At 39.8% G+C, this 27,260-nt stretch overlaps 1 protein-coding gene across 6 annotated transcripts in view; it reads left to right on the forward strand.

Moving 5' to 3' along the window:
- The window catches only part of AHCYL2 (adenosylhomocysteinase like 2), a 178,642-nt gene that overhangs the window by 106,896 nt on the left and 44,486 nt on the right, over positions 1-27,260 (forward strand). For 2 of the 6 annotated variants that reach the window (XM_060108024.1, XM_060108029.1), the window contains exons 2-4: positions 18,482-18,593; positions 25,467-25,610; positions 26,049-26,149. In XM_060108024.1, coding sequence (XP_059964007.1) covers positions 18,482-18,593; positions 25,467-25,610; positions 26,049-26,149 — 357 coding nt within the window. Of the gene's footprint in view, positions 1-7,363; positions 7,446-18,481; positions 18,594-25,466; positions 25,611-26,048; positions 26,150-27,260 lie in introns of all 6 variants that reach the window. The other 4 variants (XM_060108025.1, XM_060108030.1, XM_060108026.1 and 1 more) reach the window with 3 other exon arrangements.

Raw genomic sequence — 27,260 nt, forward strand, 5'->3', positions numbered from 1 at the left:
AAAAAAATTCAGTACATATCCATTGGTTGTTTGCTATGTGCTTGGAATACAGGAATGAGACATAATATCTGCCCTCAAATTTCTTGCAGTTCTGCTGTGTAAACAGATAAATGTTCAATTATACTATCGGCACTGATATGTGCTATAATAGAGATCAGTCTTGGTGATTATTCAGTAAATCATAGAATTGATTCTTTTTTTTTTTTTTTGGCCTCCCCATGCGGCTTGTGGGATCTTAGTTCCCCGACCAGGGATTGAACCCCGGCCCTCAGCAGTGAGAGCACAGAGTCCTAACCCCTGGACTGCCAGGGAATTCAGGAGATACACGGAGGCTGTCATGAAGGGTCTTGTGTGTCATGCTGAGGAGTTTGGATTTTATTTCGAAGACAATGGGGAGCTATTGAGGCATTATGAACAAGGAAGTGATGTGTAAAATAATTGTGCCAATGATAATCACATATAAATAAGTTAATTTAATGAACTGAAGTAGGGTATTACAGGGATGGAGTTACCTAGGCCCTGTTAAAGTGTAGACTCAGCAGTATTGCCATCATCTGAGAGCTGATAGAAATGTAGAATCTTGGGACCTATTCCAGACTTACTAAATCAGAATCAGAATTTTAACAAGATCTCCACATAATTTGTAGACACATTCAAGTTTAAGAAGCACTGATTTAGATGGATAGGATGATGGTCAGGCTGTAGACAGCTGGTGTGAAGACGATAGGACAGATTGCAAGAGATAATGTGGAGAACATATTCTTCCTCCTATTTGGAATACTCTTCTCATTCCCCCTCCCCACCAAATGCACACCAGGTACCCCCTATTCACCCATTACCTTTCAGCTTACCTTGGAGCTTCTCTGATGTGACACTCCCAGTACACATGATTGGTACCCTTGCCATATACTCCCATAGCAGCCTGTACTTACCTTATCATTTTTCACACTTTATTTTTAGTAATTATTGAATTGCCTCTCTCTCTCCTGCACCATGAATGCAGGGACTATCTTTCTTTGCTGCCTGGCATATGATAGGCACCCAATAAATATTTGTGGTTCAATTGAATGAATTCACCATGTATAAGAAGAAAAGATGAATTTGGGTGTGTTGGGAGATGTACATGATATATAGATTAATAATAATAGGAAATGTTAAATAGCACTGATAAGTTGCAGGCACTGTTCTAAGCGCTTTATGTATGTTAATTTATTTTATCTTCTCAGCAATCCTATAAGGTAGATATTCTTAATGTCTCCATTTTAAAGATGAGGAAACTGAGGCACAAGGAGGATAAGTAATTTGTCTAAGGTTACACAGTTGGTAAGTGATGAATCAAGATTCAAACCCATCTGGTACTACTCTGCTATGTCTAGTTTTGGACAAAATAGTTCCCTGGCACTGTGCTAAGTGCTTTCTATGTATTAAATGTATTTTTTAATCTTTATAACATCAATCTGAGGAGGGTTTTATTATCCTGTTTTACAGATGAGGAAGCAAAGGCTCAAAAAAGTTATATAGGTTACCAAAAGATACACAGCTAGTAAGTAATGGAGCTAGCCTTAAACCCAAGCCTATCCAACTCTTAAAGCCTGTAGTCTTTACCAGTAATGATGATGCCTCCATGTGGAATATAAAATACCTGTGGGATGAAAGTCTTAAGATCACTGAGGAACTGAGAGGTAGGATGCCTAACATTTAAGTTGGTGGGCGGGAGACGGTAGTAGGACTTAACTCTGGTTGCTCAGGTAGCGTGGGCATTTCAAGTTTGAAGGGGCAAAGGAGATTTAAAGTCTCGCAATTTCAGCCAACCTCATAATTGACCAGATGGAACTCTGAACTCTGCTGGTTAGAAACCTTAGCCTCTACAATTAACTGTAACTTAGGTGACTAAGGAGTAGTTATTGCTTTCTCTTATGGCCTCAGAGAAACCAGACGGATTAGAAATACCAAATGTCAGAACTGGAAGGAACCAGTTCTAACCTTCCACAGTGCCCTCTTACTCACCTCCCCCTTATTTTATAATAAGGAAACTCAAGAAGGGAGTACTTAGGTGACTTGCCAAAGTCTAATAAAACCATTAGGGACAAGCCAGGAATAGAGGACAGGGTCACATTCTTATATTCTTTGCCCTGTGCCTTATGACTCTCTAGGCTCCAGATTTATTGCCTCCTGTTTAAAACTTTTCTGCCATTGTAGTTACTTCTTCATCACATTGTAATTACTCCTTGTTCTTTTTGACTTTGGCCCCTGGAAATATTAACTTCTTGTCCTTTCCCCTCCAGCCCCAAGCATATATTCACTCCGGCAAGTCATCTGGCTTGCCCTCATTAATTTAATGATGATACTAGTATCAAATCACCACTGGTAGGAACACTACTGGCACATAGAGCTTAAAGTCCATCTTCTTCTTGGAGTGAAAATGAGATTCTTTTGAGCTATTCACATACTTGGTCAATTTTTGTAAAGCTTGAAGGCTGCAGGAGCAGGTGCAGTTTGTGCATCCTTTTGAAGTTGCAAACTCCTAAATGTTCAGGGTGATTATTATAGATAATCATACGCAGGGGTCTCACTCCTGCTCCTGCTATAGGTGTATCTTCTAAGGCACATTATGGTAAAATTAAATTAGAATGAAAACAACTTTATAACTAGTACTTACACCTATACCCTGTGCCTTGTGCAGTCCCACTCAGTTAATAGACCTTCAGTTCTCAATTGTAATAGCTACTGTTTTATTTTTGTTTCAGAGTCATTACAGAAAGGTATAATAAGGCTTCAGTTTTCAAATAAAGTCTATTTTAGTTAAAACCTATTCTAAAAAAAGTCACAACTAAAATGACATTTAGTTTAGCTAAAGTGATATATTTTACTTGTGCTTATTCTTTTATTCCCAACCCTGTCTTCTTTAAAAGTTATCTTCTTCCATGTTTTAGCAGTACCATGAGGGCAGTCACCTTCCATTTATTTATTTATTTACTGAAGTATAGTTGATTTACAATGTTGTGTTAGTTTCTGGTGTACAGAAAAGTGATTCAGTTACACACATATATACATATTCTTTTTCATATTCTTTTCCATTATGGTTTATTACAGGATATTGAATATAGTTCCCTGTGCTATACAGCAGGACCTTGTTGTTTATCTATTTTATATATAGTAGTTCGTATCTGCTAATCCCAGACCCCTAATTTATCCCTCCCTCTCCCCATTTATTTAATAACAGACTATGCAGAAAACATCAACAGGAGTACCAAGAATCTAATACTTTGCTGATCACTGACATATTTTAAGGGTTGGGCTCTACTCTAGCAGTGAAATAGTCCTTTGGCCTTGATTTGTTTCTAAAAGCTTCATTATGATGCAGATCATAATAGATTACAATTGATGCAGATCAAGCAATGGAAAGCAGATTGTATATTCTTGCAGAGATAATATTATAATTAAGGGTTAAAACCCTACTAAGGACTCACCACAAATAAGTCATAGCTTTGGTCAGTAGTGTATAACTAAGCCCCTAAAGTGATAAAATAGTGCTCCAAATCCTATAAAATGGACATAAATGTATTTAACACATTGGTTATGCAAGTTGCCCCAGAGTACTATAAGGTATATGTACAGCATACAAAATTTGACAATTTCTTAAGCCCTTACCATATGCCGGACACTATAGGCAAATCAAAGCTGGCTAAGCCCCCGAAAAGCCTGAACTAATGAGGGACAGCACATATACCAGTAACTGTAATATGAGGAAAGGTGAAAATAGTGATGTGACCAAGGAACAGTATTAGAGAAAAGGGAGATTCCTTTGATTTTTAGGTTAGATTCCATGGCAGAACAATCATTTGAGCCAAACCTCGAAGAATTTGTTTTTCGTCTTTGGGGTGTTTTTTTTGTTTGTTTGTTTGTTTGTTTTTGGCCATGGTGTGTGGCATGTGGGGTCTTAGTTCCCCAACCAGGGATTGGACCTGTGCCCCCTGCAGTGGAAGCACAGAGTCCTAACCACTGGACCTTCAGGGAATTCCTTGAAGTATCTAAATATGTGAAGATGATGGAAGTGAAGGCGGAATGAATGCATTTCAATCTGAGAAAATGGCATGAGCAAAGGCATTGAGGTGGGAAAGGAGACGGCATAACAATGACACAAGTAAGAGCTACCATTTATTAAGTACTCAGTGTATGCAAACTTTTACAATCCTTGCATCAATCCTGTGAGATGGCTATTATTATTTTCACTGTACAGATTAGAAAACTGGATGGTTGGAAAGGTTAATACATGGCAGCCAGGATACGAACCCAGGTCTGTTTAACTCCAAAACCAGAGCTCTTAGATGCTCTGCTGTACAGTCTTCACATTCAGGAAGTAACAGGTAATACAGCTTACCTGGGGATACAGAATATATAGGGATAAGTAGTGGAAGATCCTATTGGAAAGGATTTATAGAGGGTTTTTAGGAGGCAATGAAGATGGACAGGGAGGGAGAGATGAGATGCTTGGTGTCGGAGGACTCAAAAATAATTGGCAACTGATTGTTCTAGAAACTAGGGAAAAAGGAGAAATCAAAGATGACTGAGGTTTTTATATTTGGATGACTGAGGGAACAGTGGTACAGAAGTAAGGAGAAGAAACTATTGTTTGAAGAGTGGGGGAAAGGAAAGATGGAGCAATCATTTTGATTTTAGATATGTTGCATTTAAAGCCCAGATGAAATTCCCTGGCGGTCCAGTGGTTAGGACTCACCGCTTTCACTGCCGCAGCCAGGGTTCAGTGCCTGGTTGGGGAACTCAGATCCTGCAAGCCGCAGCATGGCCAAAAGAAAAAACATGTCAAATGAAATACATCATTGGAAATTTAGGCAACAAATGTTAACTTCTCATTTTATTAAGAAGTTTGCATTAAAAGGAAGACCAGGGCTTCCCTGGTGGCGCAGTGGTTGGGAGTCTGCCTGCCAATGCAGGAGACGCGCTTTGCAACCTGGTCTGGGAAGATCCCACATGCCGTGGAGCAACTAGGCCCGTGAGCCACAGCTACTAAGCCTGTGCGTCTGGAGCCTGTGCTCCGCAATGAGAGGCTGCGACAAGTGAGAGGCCCGCGCACTGCAATGAAGAGTGGCCCCCGCTCGCCGCAACTAGAGAAAGCCGTCACACAGAAATGAAGACCCAATACAGCCATAAATAAATAAATAAATAAATAAATTAAAATTTTTTTTAAAAAAGGAAGACCAGACAGAGGACAATAACTGGAGGTTGCTGAGAGCTGAAGCTTTATCGAAATTGACAATCTGATTACAGAGGGCTTTATCAAAATTGAAACCCTGACCTCAAATCTCTCCTGCATTTCATCAACCTTCTGTATCTTGCTGTCACTCAAATTGCTTCACTCCATAGCTCCTCTGTGACCACAGCTGCCTTTACTTCCACCCCTGCTGTTCTCTTTTCTTATTGCATCTGATCTCTACCTGCCCTTCGATCTCTAATCCTTTGACACCTCTGCATTCACCTGGTCCAACAGTCCCCTTCTGTTTTCAATTGCCTTTCTCTCCAGTCCGGACCTCCAGGTCAGTCAGTTGGATTCTGCCCTTTCTGGCCTCTTGCAATAACACCTCTTCCCCTAGAAGTTACCTTCCTCTCCTCCGTTCCATATCCAAAGGACCATTCTCTTAACCGACGAAAGCCCCAAAGGGCAATGAACCTATAATCACAATCACCATATTATGACTGTCAGCTCCAGAGAAGTTATCCTCTGCAATGGGAATTAACACTGTAAGGAGGCCCTGGTTTTGAAGGGGACCAGAGCAGGCATATCTTGTTGGGCTTCGTTTATGCCTGAAATCTATGGTACTCTTATTGGATAATATACTCTAGGAATTAATTAAGAAGGTAAATAGATTAGGTCACCTTTTTTCTAGTTTTGTCTTATTTCCAAATTTCTGAAGTGTATAAGGAGAAGGGAGCTGGTATGGGGACATAAGGAGGAAGCATCTTCTGAGGTCCCTTAAGGTGACAGTGTATAAGACTACTGTGTTGGCATCCTGTTTCTTTCTGAAACCAGATCTGTGAGTAAAAAACAGCATCGGATAGGGACTTCGAGGCAGCATTAGTCTTTTTCTTTTAAATTGAAGTATAGGGAATTCTCTTGTGGTCCAGTGGTTAGGACTCTCGCTCTCACAGCTGGGGGCCCTGGTCGGGGAACTAAGATCCCACAAGCCATGCAGCACGACAAAAAAAAAAAAAAAAAAAAAAAAAAAATTGAAGTTAGTTGATTTGCAATATTATATTAGTCTCAGGTGTACAACATAGTGATTCAATATTTTTGTAGATTATACTCAGTTGAAAGTTATTTTAAAATATTGGCTTTACTCCCTGTGCTGTACAGTAAGTATATCCTTGTAGACTCACAGACGTAGAGAACAAACTAGTGGTTACCAGTGGGGAAAGGGAAAGTGGGGTAGGGGATTAAGAGGCACGAACTACTATGTATAAAATAGACAACACTAGTCTTGATTGGAAACCCTGGCTCCCCCAAACCTACCTACCTACGCTGTGGTAGCTCCTGACTAGCCTCAGGGAAGCAGGAAATTTACAGTGGACGCCTATCTTTTGGTAGCTGAAGACCCTTAGACTTTCATGTACATAGCACAGGGAGCCAGCAGAGGGAGCTGTGGTCCTAGAACTTTCTTCAGAGCTTCTAAGTTCTGATTTTGCAAGAGATCTTCCCTGGCTCCATCCAAATCTCCTGTGCAATAAGAATTTAACTTGAGATATGCCTGAGTTTGGTGCCAGATCCCTGGTGTGAGCAGATGGGGAGCTTCCGCATAACTGTTTAAACTTGAAAGCCATAAGGAACTCTTGATCGCAAGGAAACGCCTGTTTACTGTGCAGATCCAAATCAAGCAACTCTCAAGAAATGGGTGTGCCTTCTTGACCTCAATCCTTATTGATCTTGGTATCAGTATCTCCAGTGACGCGTCCTCAGGGGCGGGAGAAAGTTAACAAGTGCCTTATGGGGGGGGTTGGAAAAAGAGGAAGCCTGACTGTTGCTGCAGAAAGTCCCCACGGGGGAGGTGGGGATACTGTCTGGGTAGCATTAAACAGGGAGTGCCCTGTAGGAACCTTGGGTGCCTGGGTGTAGTGCCTGGGTGTAGAACCTTGCATCGGCTCTGATTTTGAATCAGGAGATTTGCAGCTGGCCAGTAGGGGATTTATCAGACAGTTGACTAATGATCTTGATTTTAATAGGAAGCCTCTGTGAAAGGGGATGCAGCTTCTGCTAGATATTGTGAACTTCTGAATCACTAGGTTTGGCTCTGCTTTTGGGCACTCAGAAAACCCTGGCATTTCCAAACCACTTTCCCTTTTGCTTCAGGACATAGATTACCCAAGCCTGCACTATGGAGAATGGGGACGGTAATGAGGGCACCTCAGCTTTTCACATGCCTGAGTGGATGGTGAGTTCTTTGGTCACTTTGCTTTTCCTTCTGTTTCTTGATAATGAGGCAGCCATTTCTGACAGGTGATAGGGATCGCTGTGAAAAGTCCCTACCAAGACCTGTGGTTGGGAAAACAGTTATTACTCTAATTTCTGATTAATTCCTATGTCCTGGGTCACCCTTGCAGCTTTCCTTTCTTTTTTCTTAAAAAAAAATATTTTTTTAAATTATGAGTGAGCTGGGAAGGTCTGAGAGCTGCCTGGCCAGAGTCAGCTTATTGCCTGGTTGTCTGGGCTGGGGTGAGCTTCCCCACTGCTGCTGGTGTACTGCATGGATTGTGTTATACTGTGATTGCTTTGCATTCTATTTGCAAACTAATGCTTAGTTTACTTCTCATGAGGGTAAAGAAAAAGAATAGTGAGGGGAAAAAAAACAAAAACAACTTGTAGAAATGGTGCTCTCTCTCAAGCCTGAGAAGACTTAAGACATTTATCCCCTATCTGCCCATTTTTCTCCCACCAGCCAAAACAGTTCCCCAGATATTCTTTATATGTGTGTTTCTAAAAGGCAGGAAATATATAGCTCTCTTTTTGAATTAATTAATTAATTAAAAAAATTTTTTGGCCATGCCTCATGGCATGTGGGATCTTACTTCCCCAACCAGGGATCGAACCTGTGCCCCCTACAGTGGAAGAGTGGAGTCTTAACCACTGGACCACCAGGGAAGTCCCTATATGGCTCCCTTGGTACTGTTTTTCAAAATATCTTTTTTGCCTGATATTTTAAATATAATTATGATAAGGACTTAATTTGTTGATAAGAACTAGCACATAAAACCTAATATTTTAGATTCAATTTTAACTTTTGATTTAAAAACAGCAACCATCCTTATGTTCCTGTCTGCTTTCTTCCAGGTTTAGCCTGATTTCTTATAGTCTATATACTGCTTATGTTTTTTTATATATATAAGATATATATATATATACACACACACACACATATATAATATATATATTAAATGTATATATTTTTCCCCGTTGAAAACTGGTTAGACTGTATACAACATATTCCAAGTTCTTTTCAGTGTTTATGGAATTATGGGCTTAGGGAAATAACCATCAGTAATGAGACTGTTATATAGTAGACCTAACAAAGGCCCAACTGGCTAGCCCCATGTTTCAACTACCATAACAAATATTATTTTTGTTGTGGTTATTCCTCTTGTTGTTCTTAATGTTGTTCCAGAACCTTGTGCTCAGTTTTAAGACATTTGATCAAAAGAAATCCTACCCATCCACAAGCTTATTTCAAATAACGCAGTGTTTTAGAACTAATGGAAAAATTTCAGATAATAATTCTAGTTGGATTTCTAAGTTTGTTTTTGAATCTCCAGCACTCACTAATAACAAGAAGGGGAAGCAGGAATTCTGGTTTTCTTAGGTGAGGGCCCACATGAAGATATTGACCTTTGGTACTTCTGTAAAGGAATATTACAGAAGAATTCCGCAGAACGCTGGTGTGTCAATTCAGTCAACGAAAGTGTGAAAGTAACTCTTATTCTCACAAATAATACATCTCGGCGCTGTCTTATCTGCTGAGCACATCCTCTCAAGAGGAGCTCCTACTGGACTTTTACCTACTCACCTTCTTTTTATTTAAGTGAACAAGATAACTGTCCTAAAGGAGTTAGTGTGACTATTGCTCAAGCGATAACCACCTAAGACTTCCCAGCTTTTAAAAAACATTCTTTAAGAAAGCACAGCTCTGCTTTGTTTTCAATATGGCACCTCTTCTACTTAGCAATTTCCTGGCCCTTCTCTCTCAAAAACCAGCAAAATACCTTTGATCAGTAGATTTTTTTAAGAACAATGAGAAAAAGTAGGGAGGGGCTGGCCTCAATAACTCAGTTTTTTCATCTGTTATCTTTCCCTTGCCAAAGATTAACCTCTTGAGGCTTTGTTTCAGATACCACATAGTTGTTAAGTTCTGACCTGGTCTGAAAGTGCTTCATTAGGCTGCCACCAGTATCCACTTAGCCACCGCAGTGAGCCACTGAGCACCCTCTAGTGTGTTGCCTATAGATTTCCAGACTTTACCTGTGAAATGTTAGAGTGCCTTTTAATCCCCAAGAGGAAACCCTGGAGCCAGTTCCCACAGTGGGTCAAAATTTCCATTTAAGATAGCTTTAACAAATAACTCATGTTCCAGTTTACATATTAATGTAATGAATTTTCCACTGAGACTATCCTTGCCCCCAAAGGAAGTATGACAAGGCTCTCAAACCTTCTTTCAGGGGGAAAATTTAGCAGAGAAGGTGCATGATAATACCTCCCTTCTTGTTAATGATCAGTAGCAAAAAGGGACTGGCATACCCCTCAGAGAATAGGACTCAAGACCGCAGACAGCAGTTGACAGTACTCACATCTCTGACTCCCAGCAGGGAAATAAGCCAGGACGAAGTTTGAAGAACCCGTCTTGAGAATTGACAAGGTAGAGCTTCAAGTTAACATTCCATCACTCACTGGAAAACTTCTGCTAGAGCCTCTGCATCCCAGCTATTTTCATGTGAAAGATTTTCTTAGCTTTGTTCAGGCAATTTTACTGCTAAAAGGTTGGGGAACTCATCCTTTTAAAGACTGTCTTTATTAATATATTTTCACTTCCCCTGAGAAATCTTTAGTCCCTAGTGGTAGGTGAAAATACCTCCTCTTATGTGCATGGAGATCAGCAGTAACCTTTTTTTAAGTTTCTACATCTTAATATTTCCTCCTCCCACTCAAGCTCTTTGTAGTACTGGGTACTTTTCCATAGGAAATCTAATTCACTTTCTTGAGTACCCAGCCAGCTGGTTACCTGATTTTCTTTCGGCTAGAAGTAATCCCTTTATAGATGAAGAATTTTTTCCAGCAGCTGATTTGGCTTGGAAGGGAGAGATGTCTCTAAGAATGCTTGAACCATATCTAGTTGGAAGTGAGACAAAAACATTTAAGGTATCTGGTAAATGGCCGTAGAGGTAGCTTCACTATAACTCTGGGTCAGGATTGACACTTAAAGCAAAGACCCATTTGAGAAACTGATGAAAACTATGGACTCTCTCCCTAGGAAAATATACACATACACAACATTTTGCATTCTGTTTTAGAGCATCTAGACATCCATGGACTCTAGGTGAAGAACTTTTGACCTAAAAAAATAGAAATGTTAATATTTTGTATTTGTGTATCATTATGTTGCCTCTAAAACCTTCTCACATACATTACTGTATTTTCTCAGCACACATTTGAGATAGACAAAGTAGGTATTATTGTTCCTATTTTACAAATGAGGATTACAGATGTTAAGTACTAGAAATGTTAAGAAATGGAGATACAAAAAAGAACATCTGGGCTTCCCTGGTGGCGCAGTGGTTGGGAGTCCGCCTGCCGATGCAGGGGACACGGGTTCGTGCCCCGGTCTGGGAGGATCCCACATGCCGCGGAGCGGCTGGGCCCATGAGCCATGGCCGCTGGGCCTGCGCGTCCGGAGCCTGTGCTCCGCAACGGGAGAGACCATAACAGTGAGAGGCCCGCGTACCGCAAAAAAAAGAAAAGAACCTCTGATCACCATCCTTTGTAGTACTACTTTCTGTACTTGAAAAGGAATTAATTTGTTTTTTCTTGGCGTGCTCTTCTGTAGGGTAAATAGATCTTCTATCCTCCCCATGAGTCCTATTTTTCTTAATGCGTTAACCGTCTATTCTTAGCCTTAAATTGTAGAAATCAGAATTAGACCCAGTTCTCTTTATATCCTGTGTTGTGTATAAAGAAAGGATCACCTCATTCCATTCTCTGACCTTTGAAATAACCTTTTCTTTTCTGCCTATGAATATGCCTCCATGGTCATAGCCATAGATAGGATAAAATGGTTGGTTAAGGAGAGAGTTAAGAGAGTTAGGGCTAATTGATTCATGCTTGGAGAGAGTGTTAGAGCAGTGGTTCTCAAACTGTGGTCCCCAGACCAGCAGCAGCAGCAGCACCTGGAAACTTGATAGAAATGCAAAATTTTGGTCCCCACCCAGATTTACTAAATCAGAAACCCTGGGGTGGGGCCTTGCAATGCATTTTTATAAGCTCACTGGGTGATTTTGATGAACCTAAAATTTGAGAACTACTTTGATAGATAAACTTGTTAAGTGGTAAGGCTTTTCCTGTCAGTCATAGTATCCTAAATTGCCTTCTGGTTGTATTTGATATAGAGCTGCAGCTCAGGCCTAGTGACTTAAGCCATTAGACCAAGGAGTTCCTTTTCACCTGAGTGAAGAAAATGAGGAACCAGCTGAGAGTGTTCTAGGGTGAATATCCTTGGTTAGGAAGAGCAGAAGTTTAGAGACTCATAAAGCAAGCAAAAAGATATTGGTCTGTCTCATTTCATGAAATTGTGAATAAGAGATCAAGATTGTCATGGATGATGGTGAACATCAATATTTGAGTTCAATTAATTTCCGTTTCAATTTTTGGTAGTGGCATTGGGCAAAGTTGCCAATTAAAGTGCTGTTAGATTTCAAATTCGTATATGATTTAGCCATTTCAGACTTGTGGTTTGATCAGAGCCCCAAAATTATCTGCGATGATGTCCTTTCTGAAACCCAATCCAATAAGAAAGTAAATTTAAGGAGCAATTTTAAATTAAATAAATTTAAGATAAATTAAGAGGAATGACATGTATACACTGATGTGTATAAAATTGATGACTAATAAAAAAAAAGAGGAATCAGGTGGGGCTGGTACACCCAGGGGAGTTTTTGGTCTTCTGATCAATATCATAAGGTTTGTTGTACTGGAAAGAGCTTCGACTCTGGCGTAAACACAGGCTCACATTCTAGTCCCACTTACTTGCTGTGAGACCTCAGGCAAATCATTTGTTCTCTCAATACAGTCATTTGTACTTTCCTAATTTGTCAAATGGGGATAATTATCCCAAATTTTTAAGATTCTTATACTGATTAACAGAAGTAACATATACACAGGCCTGTGCGTAGTAGGCTCTTAATAAATATTAGTTCTCCTCCCCTTATTCTGTTCTTCCAGGGACTTTTTCTCTCAAAATGAAAATTATCCTAAAAAAAAGAATCTACCGTTTTATGTTCTTTCTTGTGCTCAACAAGTACTCATTTTTTTAAAAAAAAATCATATGTGGGATTTTATAGTTAGAGAATTTTAAATGGTATAACTACAAAGAACATGAACAAATCCAAATAATTTCCAAAGCTATTATCTTAACACCATCTATACAGATGACATTGGGGGGAAATACAGAAATGATTCACAACTGAGGGCTGGTTCAGAGGGCTTGTTTTCTAATGGGGAGATCAATATGTAACAATCTATTATGAAGACCAGAGGAAATAAGGTAGAGAGAATAAATTAAAATAGATGTGGAAGGATCTTTGACTTCTGCTGGGATCTAACTAACCTAATTTGATTGCCTGATTCCTGGTCCATGCAGCGGTGATTTTCTGTGGCATTGTCAATATGACACTTTCAAGGGTCACATTCCAATAATGAACCTCTTCTCCATTTGCTGACACATCTGTCGGCATGCAAATGTTAACATCACTAACCCCCTTTCATCTTCTATTCAAATTCAAAAACAAATTACTTGTTCTCTCTAGGGTCAAACTCCCATATCTTGGAGATGAGCAATGATAGTAAATTATTGAAAATAACAAGTGGATAAACAAATAAATTGAAATGGTCTCTGGGGAAATGCGCGACGCATAATTGTCTATTAGATATATAGCCAGTAGTTTGTTCTCCTACCCTTCTCATCTGATCCATCAGCCTTCCCAGGAGAATATGTCTCTCCAGCTCCTTTCTCCACACTGGTCACTCTTATGCATTCGCCCATAGCATCTTTCCATGATTAATAGAGTCACCTCTGTGCTAGATTTTGTTTTATATCTTCTGTGGAATATTTGTATGAATTGTAAAGTTATCAGATTTATCATGGCATAAAAGTCTCTACAAACTAGCTCCTGTTTTTTCTTCAGCTACATGCCCTGCTACTTCTAACTTCCTGTATACATGTACTTGGTTCTTTGTCATACTGGGCTCCTGGCAGTTCCGTGTTCCTTTTGCTCTGTGAATATTGCTCTATGTACCTCGAAGGGCCACCCTACTTCACTCATCTTGAAAATTCATTCTCCTGAGTCAAGTATCAGATTAAACTCCTCTTGTAGGAAAGCTTGCCTAACATACCCTGCTGACTTTATGTCACCGTGTTGTATGCTGCCACTGAATCTTGAACACATTTCTGTTATAAGTACAGGCTTGTATATCTTTCTGTACCTGTGACTGACTATTCCATGAACTATTTGAGGGCAGGAACTATGTTTTTTCCTACATTTTTAACTCCTGACACTCTAGGAACCCAATAAGTTTCTGATGCATAAATCAAAGAATCAGGGCTTCCCTGGTGGCGCAGTGGTTGGGAGTCTGCCTGCCGATGCAGGGGACATGGGTTCGTGCCCTGGTCCGGGAAGATCCCACATGCCGCGGAGCGGCTGGGCCCGTGAGCCATGGCCGCTGAGCCTGCGCTCCGCAACGGGAGAGGCCACAACAGTGAGAGGCCCGCGTACCGCAAAAAAAAAAAAAAAAAAAGAATCAATCAGAGTCTATGCCTCCATTAAGGGAGAAAAGCTGTACACATAAAAACAAATCTTTCATTTATTTATTCATATATATATTTAGTACCTTTCTCCCTGTGCCAAATGTTGTACTTGGCAGGAAGAATAAAAGGATGAGTAAATGTGATGCTTGACCTGGAGGAGCTCACTTTCTCATGGAGTAGCAGACATGTGATCCCTCATTTCAGTGATGCTAAGACATTACTGATCATCACATGTGCCCTTATGTTATGAACAAGCACTCATTCTAAAGGAAGAATTCAAATCACATTCCCACCCCAATCTCTGTAACATATAGTTGAATGTAGCTTTCCTATTCACTGGGTACCTTTCAGAAACCAACAAATAAATAATGTGATTCTTTGCCCTTTCATTTGACTCTACTTGGTATGCAACAAGGTCATTATGATTCTGGGGGCCCTGAGGAAATAGAAAACTCCCTATGCCAGTCACACCTTCCACAAAACACAGTTTTTGAAAAAAGCAAGCAGATCACTCGACACCTAATCAGCAACAATCTTGAGATGGGACTAGAAACCGAATGTCAAAACCTGCATAAAAAGATGAACAATTAAGATTAAAGCAGTGGTCTGGAAAGTTGATTTTCTTAGTGACAGAGCTGAAACCTGTGCTCCCAGTTTGACTAACCCAAGGACACAGAGTGTAGGTTAGGGGCTGCCTGAGCACTTGGCTCTTTTTTTTTTCTTACCATCTTTATAAATTCCCTCATTGTTTTAGTGGCTCTGTAGTTAATTTTTTTCTAATGAGACTAGGTTAACTAAAGTCATCTGACACGGAAAAGGAGGAGGTATGGTTAAAAAGGAAGCTAATTAGCAAGTTAATTATAGCAGGTAAAAAAGTGTACTGGTTATATAAATAAGCTATTGTTATGCACATGCAAGTTGGGCCTTGTCAAGGGACTTGTTAAGGTTTCGAGGTCAGAGGATCCGTGTAATTAGGTGTTTAGGGAAAAAAAATAATAATAAAAGCAAAACAGCCACCAGAATTAGGAAGGGCTGATGAGCCACTAACAGAAATGCCTTATTAAATTGGGCTCTACTGCTGGAGGGGTCGTTGGAGTGCTTCAGGGTTTCCAGGGAAGGCACCACCACCAAAACAACGAAAAGAAAAGCTAGCTGGAACCAGAGCCAACAGAACTGCTGATGAGGAAAGTTTAAAGGCCTAACCACAAGGGCCCCTGGACTGGAGAGGTGGCGGTAGGGCTGGTGATGTCACTATGCTGAGCAACAAGAAGAAATACATTGTCAATGGCAACTCTGGGATTAAAGCCCAGGTGAGGCTAAGTTCTTATTTACCAGTCTTGCTGCCGCTATAGCCACTGTTGTCAAAGGCCAGCTGCTTTTGCCCTCCTTTCCTGCTTTCGTCCCTTCTTCTGGCGTAACGTGAGCTGCTCCTCTCCTAAGTCTCTTTCCCTTCCTCGCCTTGATGCCTGTTGGAATTAGGCAATTTTCTCTCAAATGGATAAGGAGGGTTCCCTTAAAGGACTCTCTGATTTCAGATAAGGTAGGAAAGTTAGAGGTAGAATCTACCAGAGTATCCCAACCGGGGTGGGAAGATTACTGTTTTACAAGTAGGAGTGAAAAATGTAATGGCACGTAACTATTAAGGGGAGGTGGGCACCAGGGATGGGTTGTCAGTAAAAGATAAACATTTATTTCTTGGGGCAATTGTATAACTTACTCTATATAAGTGATTAGTCTCTTTTTAATATTCTTGTGTCTTAAAGAAACTTGAGTTCAGTGTCTGACAAGTAAACAAGATTTAGAACCCTATGTCTCTGAGTGCAGAAAGCCTACATAGCCTAGTCTTTAGTGCCAAAAGATAGCCTAAGCTCGGGAATTCCCTGACGGACAGTGGTTAGGGCTCTGCGCTTCCACTGCAGGGGGTATGGGTTTGATCCCTGGTCCAGGAACTGAGATCCCACAAACTGCACAGGCAGCCAGAAAAAAAAAAAAAGATATCCTAAACTTGACTTGGGTAGGAGGAAGTACTGTAAATGGAGGGGACTTTATAGAGAAGAGAGCTCAGTTTAAGGTAACTGGTTTGAAATGATGGCGCAGCTAGATGGCTACATGGTTTGGTATTGTTGGGGTAAATGGGTGTGTGCCCACCCACCCCATCCTACAAATCTAGAGAGGTAGAGTGACTGGCCCCCTCTAGTAGTGTGTGAGTGCGAGGGGGTGGTACATAATATAAGGCAGGGTTTGTCTTGTTACTCTTTTTTAAAAGTAGGCACTACTGACATTAGTGACTCATTGTGGCCTTTGGAAAGTCAATGACTACTCCTTTTCCTATATGGGTCTCTAAAAAAGAATAAAGACATATTATTGTCTTGAACAAGGTTGGTGAAATGGAAGCCAGGGCTTTGAGCTTGACTGCTGCTCCCCTCCCCGTCTTCTCACCCACCTTCTTCCACTTCCCCACTTTTTTTTTTTTGCCCTTAAAAATTCTTTTAACTGTAGACTTGGCTTATGGTTACCATATTTACTTAATATTCAATCAAGTACAGACTCTGAAGATAGAGTAAGATTCATCCTTTTGGCACATGGCTGCCTATTATGTGTCAGATGTTTTCACCTGAGGATATAAAGGTGAATAAGATACATGGCTCCTGCCTTTACGAAGCCTAGTCTGTACAGGATACAGGTAGATAGTTGTATTCACTGTGATAAGAGAAGTACATGAAAGTTCATGTACATCCCATGGAAGTGCATAAAAGGGCACTTTATCTTTTTGGAATAAATTGCGACTTCAGTAAAATAATTAATTTTGCCATTTTTCATTTTGGGAAATGCTTCTAATCCAAAGAATTTTCTTATTGCTGAAAACAATTTGCAAACTTTAAAGTACTACACAGGCTATATTTGTTGTTATAGCTATGAAAATGCTATAAATTCCCCTAAAAGGCATGCTAAGCTAATTTGATTTGGCATTGGTCCCCTTGTCTGAATACTCAAATGACTCAGTAGTTACCTCTAACTGCAGGAAATGTGGCCAACAGTTGCTGCTTTCATTCTGGTATGCCGTATCTGTGTTCTGCCCATCGAGGAACCACCTTTTTATCATGAAAGGCAGAATCAGTTGTCAGATCTTTGATTTTTCCTGCCTCCGTGCCAACTGGATCCACATCTAAGAAATTATGCAAACATTCAATTAGGGAAAAAGAAATATATTTGTTGAATAATGATATGAGCTTTGATGTGAAGTGTTATAAAGTATCAGCTGAACTTTGAACAATAGGAAAAAGATAAAATTGCAAAAAAGTCATGATCAGATATTGTCCAAAATGCAACCTTCAAGAGTAATGAGGTTTATACATATTCAGTCCAGTTATCCACTCCTACGTCTGTTATAGTTAACAAATTATCAACCTTGTGGCTTTTAGTATTTTGTGATACCAAACATTAAAAATTATAAATTAGGGAATTCCCTGGTGGTCCAGTGGTTAGGACTCTGTGCTTTCACTCCTGTGGCCCGGGTTCATTCTCTGGTTGGGCAACTAAGATCCTGCAAGCTGCAGGGTGTGGCCAAAGTTTTTTTAAAAATGTTTTTAAATAATAGATTAATTTTTACTATACTTATTAGTACTGAAAAGCTAATTAATGCATTTTAGAAAGCCTTTAAAAAGCTAGAGTGACTACCTACAAGAGTTATAAGAACAGTGAATTTGTAGGGGTGGGAGTTGGGGAGCCAGGTATTAATTGAATCACCTGCTATGTTTCACAGTTTGCATACATTGTTTCATATAATCCTCTCTAAAACTTTTGATGTAAGTTCTTTCATCTTTGTTTTATTTATGAGAAGAGGAGGGTCACAAAAACATCTTGATAAACAGCATATAGCTAATAAGTGGCATAACCAGGGTTTAAATGCAGTTCCAGAAAGCTCTGTATGAATAGAAAGCTTTTTTTTTTTTTTCTATTATACCATACTATTTCCTGAGAATCTTAAAACCTGAAGGCAGGTCACTTTACCTTTCTGTATCTTGCAGTTTCTCATCTTAGATATAGGAAGATTGGAATAGATAGTCTCAAAGATTCTTTCCAGCTTTAATTTTCAGTTAAACTATAGAAAGGATTTCTGAATATGACTCGACTTTCTAAAAATTTATTTTAACCAGTACATCCCCTTCTCCCTTTGATTGCAAGAGGTATATAGTCAGAGAGTGGTTCCAGGATTTAAATTTCATAGAAACAGAGTAGGTACAGAATGAAAAATCATTCTCTCCAAAGAGCCTTAACATTCCAAATGTGGGTTAGTGCAATCAGATCAGCTATGAGGGAAGGTAAGACCCTATAATGCAAGCCTTGAATTGCTGTCTCAAAATGGAGGTTATTTTCCTTCGTGTAACTAGAGTTCTTTTTCTCAGCAGATCCAATTTGCTGACCAGAAGCAAGAATTCAACAAACGTCCCACCAAAATTGGACGTCGCTCTCTGTCTCGCTCCATTTCTCAGTCATCTACTGACAGCTATAGCTCAGGTGAGGACTGAACGGCTTTGGACCCACTTCTGGAGGCTACTTAAGTATGATCAGCGGACCCTCCTGTCTATCCCAGGCTAATTAAGCATGATCAAACCTATGTTTTGGTATAAACACTTTGATTCTCAGTGGAAATTTGGACCAAAATTCTGGATGGAGTCTTTGGATTCCTGTTGGGGATTCAGAGTGGAGCTTAATAGAGGCTTCCTCTTCCAATAAAGGCAGAAGAGGGTGATTAAGGAAACTGAGCTCTGACTTATTCAGAGGGTGAGAGTATGTTGCTCACTGATGAACTTCACTGAGCGGCGTGTATGAAGACTTGTGTTTTTTCCATTCTTTGAAAATAAAAGAGGGGTTCCCCATACATCCATCAGGGAAACCTTAATTGCCCCGAGAAACAGTGAAATCATTGTAGCTAGTTCAAGTGAGCCCTTGGCCTTCTCTTCTAAGCTGTGACATTGTATTGTCTGTTACTCCTTCCTTCCTGGCAGTGGCATTAATTCCAGTATATGGGCCCTGGGCTTGAGTTATCATTTAATGCCAGATGAATATTAACATGTCAGACCTTTTGTCAGCATTGACCATTTGTTTTTTGTTTGTTTGTTTGTTTGTTTTTTAACATCTTTATTGGAGTATAATTGCTTTACAATATTGTGTTAGTTTCTGCTGTATAACAAAGTGAATCAGCTATATGCATACGTATATCTCCATATCCCCTCCCTCTTGCGTCTCCCTCCCACACTCCCTATCCCACCCCTCTAGGTGCCCACAAAGCACCGAGCTGATCTCCCTGTGCTATGCAGCTGCTTCCCACTAGCTATTGACCATTTGTTCAACAGTGCCCAGTACATGTCTGATCTAATGTGGAGCTATTTTATTTTGCACTTATGTAGGAATGTGGTAGGAAGCTGAGTGTTTATCCTGGTTACCTCTTCACATTATAAATAGAACATTCATTCGAAAATTTTCATCTTGACCTGAAATTTTGTTTTTCACACAAATAGGAAAGTAGTGTTTGTTATGTAAAGTTGAAGAAAGCTTGTTTGAGACACTGTAACTTTTAGATTGGGTAGATTGTTATTTACACTTCTTACATTTCTTGTTTTACATTTCCCCCACAATCACATAATGTAAATCCCTAGGGATTTTTGTCTAAAGATACCGAATTTTGGGGTTTCCCTGGTGGCGCAGTGGTTGAGAGTCCGCCTGCCGATGCAGGGGACACGGGTTCGTGCCCCGGTCTGGGAAGATCCCACATGCCGCAGAGCGGCTAGGCCCGTGAGCCATGGCCACTGAGCCTGCGCGTCCGGAGCCTGTGCTCCGCAATGGGAGAGGCCACAACAGTGAGAGGCCCGCGTACCGCAAAAAAACAAAACAAAACAAAACAAAAACAGACTGTGAATGGAGATGCCTACTGCCTATAGTCTTGGACTGGGAGTTAGGAGAGACCTAGTTTCTAGGCTTTGATCAGTGTGTGATTTGTTGTGGGATCCTGGAAAACTCTGACAGCCTGAAATGCTCATAACAGAGGCAATGGGAAAGTTATATGAGGTAACACAGAAAAAGCTCCATACTCATCAAATGAAAAGCCAGGAATAACAGAATTACAGCTTTCTAAATATGAGAAGATATGCAAATGCATGTCAGTAAGAACTTGGAACCCATTTTCAGCATATGTTATATTTTAATTGACTATAGAAATTAACATTGTTAGAGCCCCAAAGACTGATCCTTGGACTTTTTCCCTTCTGTGTTTATCTCTTCCCAAGGGAACTCATTCAGTCTCATAGTTTTAAATACCATATTGGTGTTTACTTCTCAAATTTTATCTCTAGCCCAAATCTTTCCTCTGCACCCTAGCCCCAGATATTCAACTACCTGCTCAGTCCTTTCACTTGGATGTTTTATAGGCATCTCAGCTCTCCCATGTCTTAAAAACTGAATTGCTGAGTTCCAACCTTGCCCCTCTTCAGTCTACTCTCAATGCTGCAGCCAGATTCATATTTTAAAGTAAGTCAGATCTTATCACTTCTTAGCTCCAAACCCTCCAGTGGCTTCCCAGTCTCACTCTGAGTAGGAGCTAAAGTTCTCACAATGGCCTACAAGACCCTATACCATCCACCCTCACATTATATTTCTAATCACATCTCTAATTTCCCAAACTTTCCTCCTCCCCTGGCTATTTTGTTCACTCCAGCCATGCTATCCTACTAACTGTTATTTTGAAACATGCCACGCATTCTTCTGCCTTAAGGCCTTTGCACTTGCTATTTCCTCTGCCTGGAATGCTCTAGGATACCCTCACTGGGTATCTTGCCTCCTTAGGTTCTTAACCAAAGATCACCTTCTCACTGAGACCTATCCTCTTTTAAAATTGTACAGACACCCCACACCTATCAAATTTTCCTCCTTTATTTTTCTCCATAGCACTTATTATTATATAACATATAATTTATTGTTGTCTTTCTTCCCTTACTTGAATATGAGAGCAGAGATTTTTATCTCTTTGGTATTGCTCTATTCTCACCACTTAGAACTGTGTTTGACACATAAGAGGTGCTCAATAAATACATATTGGGGAAAGGTGTCCAGAGGCATTCTTATTATACGACTTTACACCCCTGTAAAGGAGTATACACCTCTGATACACCCTCTGTATGTGAAGAGTTAGAAGGTTTATGACATCTTTCAAAAAAAGATACCTTCCTGTCCAAAGTGCTTGTTTTGCTGAAGATACTTAGAGTCTTACTTAGGCTGTGGCGTACTCTCCCTTCCTAATGATCCTAATACTAAGTTTTGCCATGCTTTTATTTAGGAACCTCTTCTGGCCTTTTCAACCAGGTTCCTCCTGGGAATCACAGAACACAGAAAAGGATGGTTCTTCAAAGGATGGATCATAACTAGTACCCTGCTAGATGCAGAGGAGAGATGTTAATTCATATATTCAGTGGATGCTCCAAGACATTAGGGCTTAATTCTAGTGGAACCCAGACTGAAAGGGGCTACATCAATCCTTGAAATTATTTTATAAAAAACAAACTTCTAAAAACTCTTTCTCTAAGCACAAAACCCTTAAAAACAAACGAATAGAAGAGACTTTTCTTCAAAGTCAGATCATTCTCAGTGATATATTTCTGAAAAAGCTGTCTTTGCAGTGAGTTAATTGGTTAAGGATAAGGAAAGAGGACTAAAGTTCCTTAGTTCATAATTAGTTCTTCTAAAGCTTGAAGTGTTTTCAGAGTTTTCCAAATAACAAAGTTTTGTTTGTCTATATTTTGGTTGCTAACATAGCTTTTCGCATATTTCTAGAGTGTTATCAATGAAATCTGCTGCACATTGACACACAGGTCATTACTGTTATTCCATTACCAAATGAATAGATTGGGTCCAAGAGGAATTGCCTGACTTAAAATAGTCTAATAGGACTAATTCAGCCAGAAGTCTGACTGCTTCTTCTCCTAGCAATAACCCACAATATCACAGCTTCTAGGAGGTAAGGCTTAATCAGGCTTGAGCCATAGAACATATGTATGATAGTTCCATGGGGTAGATTGTGGATTAGTGATTCACCAAATTATGTTTTGATTCTGAGATACCATGAAACAAGAGAACATCCCATGATAGAGTTATTTTGTACTTTGTATTACTTTTCTACCTAGAAATTGAACCCTTTTTTTGTGATTATCTCATTTATTCATAAGATTTTTTCTGGTGGGAGTTAGGGGAAAGGGAGAGCATGGGGAGAGAGAGGATCTATTATACTCCCTATTTTATGGTTGGATAAATTGAAAATTGGTCACTTAACCAATTAGAGGTGAAGCTAGAGCTAAGGTCTCAGACCTGTACTTCAGTAGGTGATTGTCTTGATTATTGGTTGTTCATTTTTAACTAAATTATGACTCTGGGCTTCAGAATGTGCTGACAATTACAAACACTTTAGAAACTGTTCAAGCATGTGTATATATATATATATATATATATATATATATATATATATATATGAAGAATTTTTAATTCTATCTCAACTATTTTCATGAATATGCTACTTTAAATATAGTGAAAGAAATGAGTTATGGATTAAAAAAATGTTATGTTAGTTCAGGAATAATCTTTCCACTGTGTTTGCAACAATAACATTCTCTTGGTCTAAGTGTGTCAGCCATTTTGCATTCACATATTAGTACAGTCTAGACAACTGATACTTTCTGATCTCACTTGATAACAGGTCTGTATAAAGGGCTCTTTGGAAACAAATCCATTTTGGCTCAAAGAAAAAGATTGGTTGAACTAACTATAACCAGTTGACTACTGTTAAGAAAAGAAAATACTGTTCCTTCCCTTTAGAAATGGCAAGTAGTATAAATAATTTTTTTTCTTTGAGTTGGAAGAAAACCAAAATTTTGAGTACTTCTCTTAAGGAGAATTTTAGGGGGTTTTGTTGTTTGGTTGGCTTTTTTCCCCTGACTCGTCCTTAAAAGCTGAAGAGGCATAGGGAGAGGAGAGCTATTCTGGGTAGAGTTAGGACTCCAGTCTCAACCTTTTTCATCACTGCCAGTCAACCACCTGCTGCTTGGGTAGCTTAATAGATGACGGAGGTAGAGAAAAAAAGAAACTGCTAAATAATATTGTATGTATGTCATTCCTCTCCCATTCAAAATCCTAAAGCTAAGTAAGAACCCTTAAAGATGTTATATTTGGTATTGAATTAAAAATATGTACAAAAAAGAGTAATAATACCAGGTATCATTTACTGAGTGCTTAATTACTTTATGCCAGCATTGCACTAAGCACTTTACGTACATTATTTTATTTAATCTTCTCAACAACTTGATTCTGACAAATCATGTCTGCATATTATATAGTCTTCTTCATAGCACATATTACAGCCATATAGAAAGAAAAACTCTAAATAATTAATTCTGTAATCAGTTATTTCATGTCTGACTCACCTACTAGACTGAAAATCCCATGAAGGCAAAGACAATCGATATCCGTCCTGTATCCCCAGCACTTAGACTGTGCCTGGTACATAGTAGATGCACAATAAAATTCATTGAATGAACAACTGAATGTGTGAATGACTGAATACATGAATGAATTAACAACCCTATGAAAAAGGTTCTGGTATCACCTCTACTTTATACCCAGAAGCAGAGACTGAGACTTCAACCAAAATCCCTCTGACTCCAGAACACTTAACCACTGTATTTAAATGGCCATTAGGGAGCATAAAAATCATCATGGCTCTGGAAAAGGATTTGAAATTTCAGGATACTCTGAATGTGAAGACTTTCTTCAAAAGCAACTTTTCTATAAATTTGGATCAGGATTAGGATGGCTGTTATCTTTCTTCTCTCAGGTGATAGAAGCATGGTTCCCCTAAGCCTCCGACTCATAAGCCATTTCTGAGCATTGATTGGTGAAACAGGTGACTGCCCAGGAAACTGTTTCTGGGCTCTGTTGCCAAAGGTACTTTGAGCTCTCACTCACCCTAGGAGGGAGAACCACAGACTTTTTGTACAGATTATCTCCTTTCAAGAACAAAAGTCCCTTTGGGGATTTATTAATTCCCCCACCTCCCCTGGTGCTCATGTTCTTTCTTGTTGCCTCGTGTTAGGACTTTGCTCTAGGGCAGTTTTCCAGCTCCAAGAGAGACACTCGGGCCCCTGCTGCCCAAACATTTTGTAGCACCATGCTTGATTAACTGGGCAAGGTCAGACTTGCCTTTTACAGCCCTCCCAGAGATAGACCCTTTGCTAAGAAATCCCAGAAATGCCTTAATTCTCTGGATATAAGTAGATCAGGAGACCCTAGGAGCTCTGAGCTTTTGCAGCTTTCTCCCCCTAAAAATGATGGAAGTACTTCTTATCTCATTGAGAAATATATAATGCTTTATAGACAGTGCTTTATGTCCCCAACCTTCCTCCCCCCAAAACCTTGAGGACTGCTTAGGAAGAAACTATCCACAGGAACTTAAACATAAATCAAAGAAGGAGATTACTTCAAATCATCCAGCAAATGATTAGCAACTACAGAATTATATGAAGACTAAAAAGACCTCAGTCAAACATGGGAATGGCAGCAGCAGTAGCTGCCTGTTAGTCACAATCAAAAGTTGTAGACCTTCCACCCTCTAGTGTATGTTGGTTGCTAAATGGATTAGTCATCAGAGCATTTAATTATACTGAAAGAGGATTTATCTGCTTCTTTGGGAATCTAAAATGCCTAATGCAGGACCCACTGAGGCCGGCAAGAAGGGAGAGCACACTGAATACTTCATTGTCAATGTCTAATTGGGTCTGCAGGCATAGTTCAGCCTCATCAGAGCCAGTCTTAAAAAAGAAAGCTCTGTTTTGTCAGACAAATACTTTTTGTGTGGTTCTTAATTACTTTTCCCATGGGTTCCTTGTTTTCTAGGTCTTATCTGTTCAGTTACTGTACTGAAACACAAATTACATCAGACGTTTAAGCAGCAAGCAGAGAAGGGTAGCTAGGATCCCAGAAACCCATAGGTTAATCACCATGAGCATGCATTAAGAACTTGAACCTATTGCTACCGTGGTATAACCTCTCTCTTTTTTCATTTTCAAGGACTTCTGCATGTTCTGAAGATAAAGTTATCCTTAGATTCCAAGTTAATGCTACCCAGGGGGAATGTCTTTGGCAACATCTCTCAGCTTCCTCTTTCTGGCCTGTGGATAGCACTTTCCATGGGTGATGATTGAGACAGCTCCTTGGTGCCACTTAGGTGCTTACCAAATGTGTAAATTTACAAGGTGCTGGATTACTAGAAAAGCCTCAGTTCACTCCATGGTTTGGAGTTTTAGAGGAAGCCATTTTTTCCCCTAAAGGTATTTTATTCTGTCATTCCAGCTGCTTCATATACAGATAGCTCTGATGATGAGACATCTCCCAGGGACAAGCAGCAAAAGAACTCTAAGGGAAACAGTGACTTCTGTGTCAAGAACATCAAACAGGCGGAGTTTGGACGAAGAGAAATTGAAATTGCTGAACAAGGTAAAGAAAATAAACACTGTTTCCTCTCAAGCTGCCTGTGTCTTTTTGTCCATGTTAATTCCTTTTTACATCCTGGGGTCTAGTAGTTTGTGAAATTTCAGTGTGATTTTGAAGAATACTTATAACAAAAGAAATATGGGCTCAGGAAACACTGTGGGGAGGGAGTAAACTCTAGAGGGTCTAGAAGGAAGAAGGAAGAGGGGGGAGAGACTAGATAAGGGGGACTGGGATATAGGGAATTAAACATTGGACCATTTACCTCTGGAAGTCCCTTATAACAGAAAAATCAAGTTTAATGTTTTGATCCCTTGAGAAACTTAATCTAACAGAGAACCTGATTGGGGAAGGATCTTATCTTAAGAGAGTACATTTTCCTGTTATTCTTTACCTCTCATCCCTCCTCTCTAAAATTGCTGCGTGTGTATTGGGCCTTTTCAGAAATGCCGGCACTGATGGCTTTGAGGAAGAGAGCTCAAGGAGAGAAACCTTTGGCCGGAGCCAAAATTGTGGGTTGCACACACATCACTGCTCAGACTGCTGTGAGTCCTTTTCCTTTCTCCACATAACAATAGTTAATAACAGCCACCAGCTCTTGAGGGCTGGCACCATGCCAAGCATTAATTCGGAGCTTAACAAGTGCTCATTAGCCCTCATAATGGCCATGTAAAAGCACATATTCCTGTTTCCATTTTATAAATGAAGAAGCTGAAGCTCAGGGAGTTTACCTAATTTGTCCAAGGTTATACAGCTAGTAAACCACAGAATCGAGATTTAAACTTCAATGTATCTGATTCCCAAGCGTATTCTTTCTCCAGTCTTCTCCACTGCTTCCCCTTATCTTCCCTTCCAGTGTCATTTCTACACAGCACCTCTGTGTTAGGCCGCTTTCAGCTGCAAATAAGAGAAAACCTGATTCAACCTGGATTGTACATAAGGGAATTCATGACATTACATAGCTAGAAGTCCAGAGGTAAGGTGAACTTCAGGTGAAGGCTCTCAGGGCTCAGTTTCATCTCTCTGTGATTTTCTTGGAGCTGCCTCCTCTCTGTGCTTACTTCATCCTCAGGCTGACAGCAAGATGGTTACAGCTCTTTAAGCCATCCCAGACTGACACAAAGAGGAAGAAGGACCATTTCTTCCTCTCTCCCAAGAGCAAGGAAACCTTTCCCAGAAGTCCTCCAGGGTACTCTGTCATGTCACTGAGCAGAACTGGATCACATGCTCATGCCCCACCAGTCCTGGCAAAGGAACTGGGGTTACCATGATTGGTTTAGATCCGTAATTTTCACCCTTGTCAGATTCACTGACCCCTTTTGATTAAAAAATATGTTTTGCAATGGCCCAGTATCTTCTTGAAATGAAATTCAGATATAGCATAGCTAGATACATATAATTTTTAAAAAATAAATGTAAAATCTTACTGAAATATGAAGGAAGAATAAAAGGAAAGCAATTTATAATAAAATAATGTGTATTTCAATATGTAAGTGCTTGGGTACAAGTAGAGTTGAATAGTCAGATATTTGTACTTACTTATAGCATTATTTGAATGTGAGTGCTACAAATGTATATACATAGGGCTTCCCTGGTGGCGCAGTGGTTGAGAATCTGCCTGCCAATGCAGGAGACATGGGTTCGAGCCCTGGTCTG

Source organism: Mesoplodon densirostris, chromosome 9, assembly GCF_025265405.1.
Source record: "Mesoplodon densirostris isolate mMesDen1 chromosome 9, mMesDen1 primary haplotype, whole genome shotgun sequence".
NCBI lineage: Eukaryota > Metazoa > Chordata > Mammalia > Artiodactyla > Ziphiidae > Mesoplodon > Mesoplodon densirostris.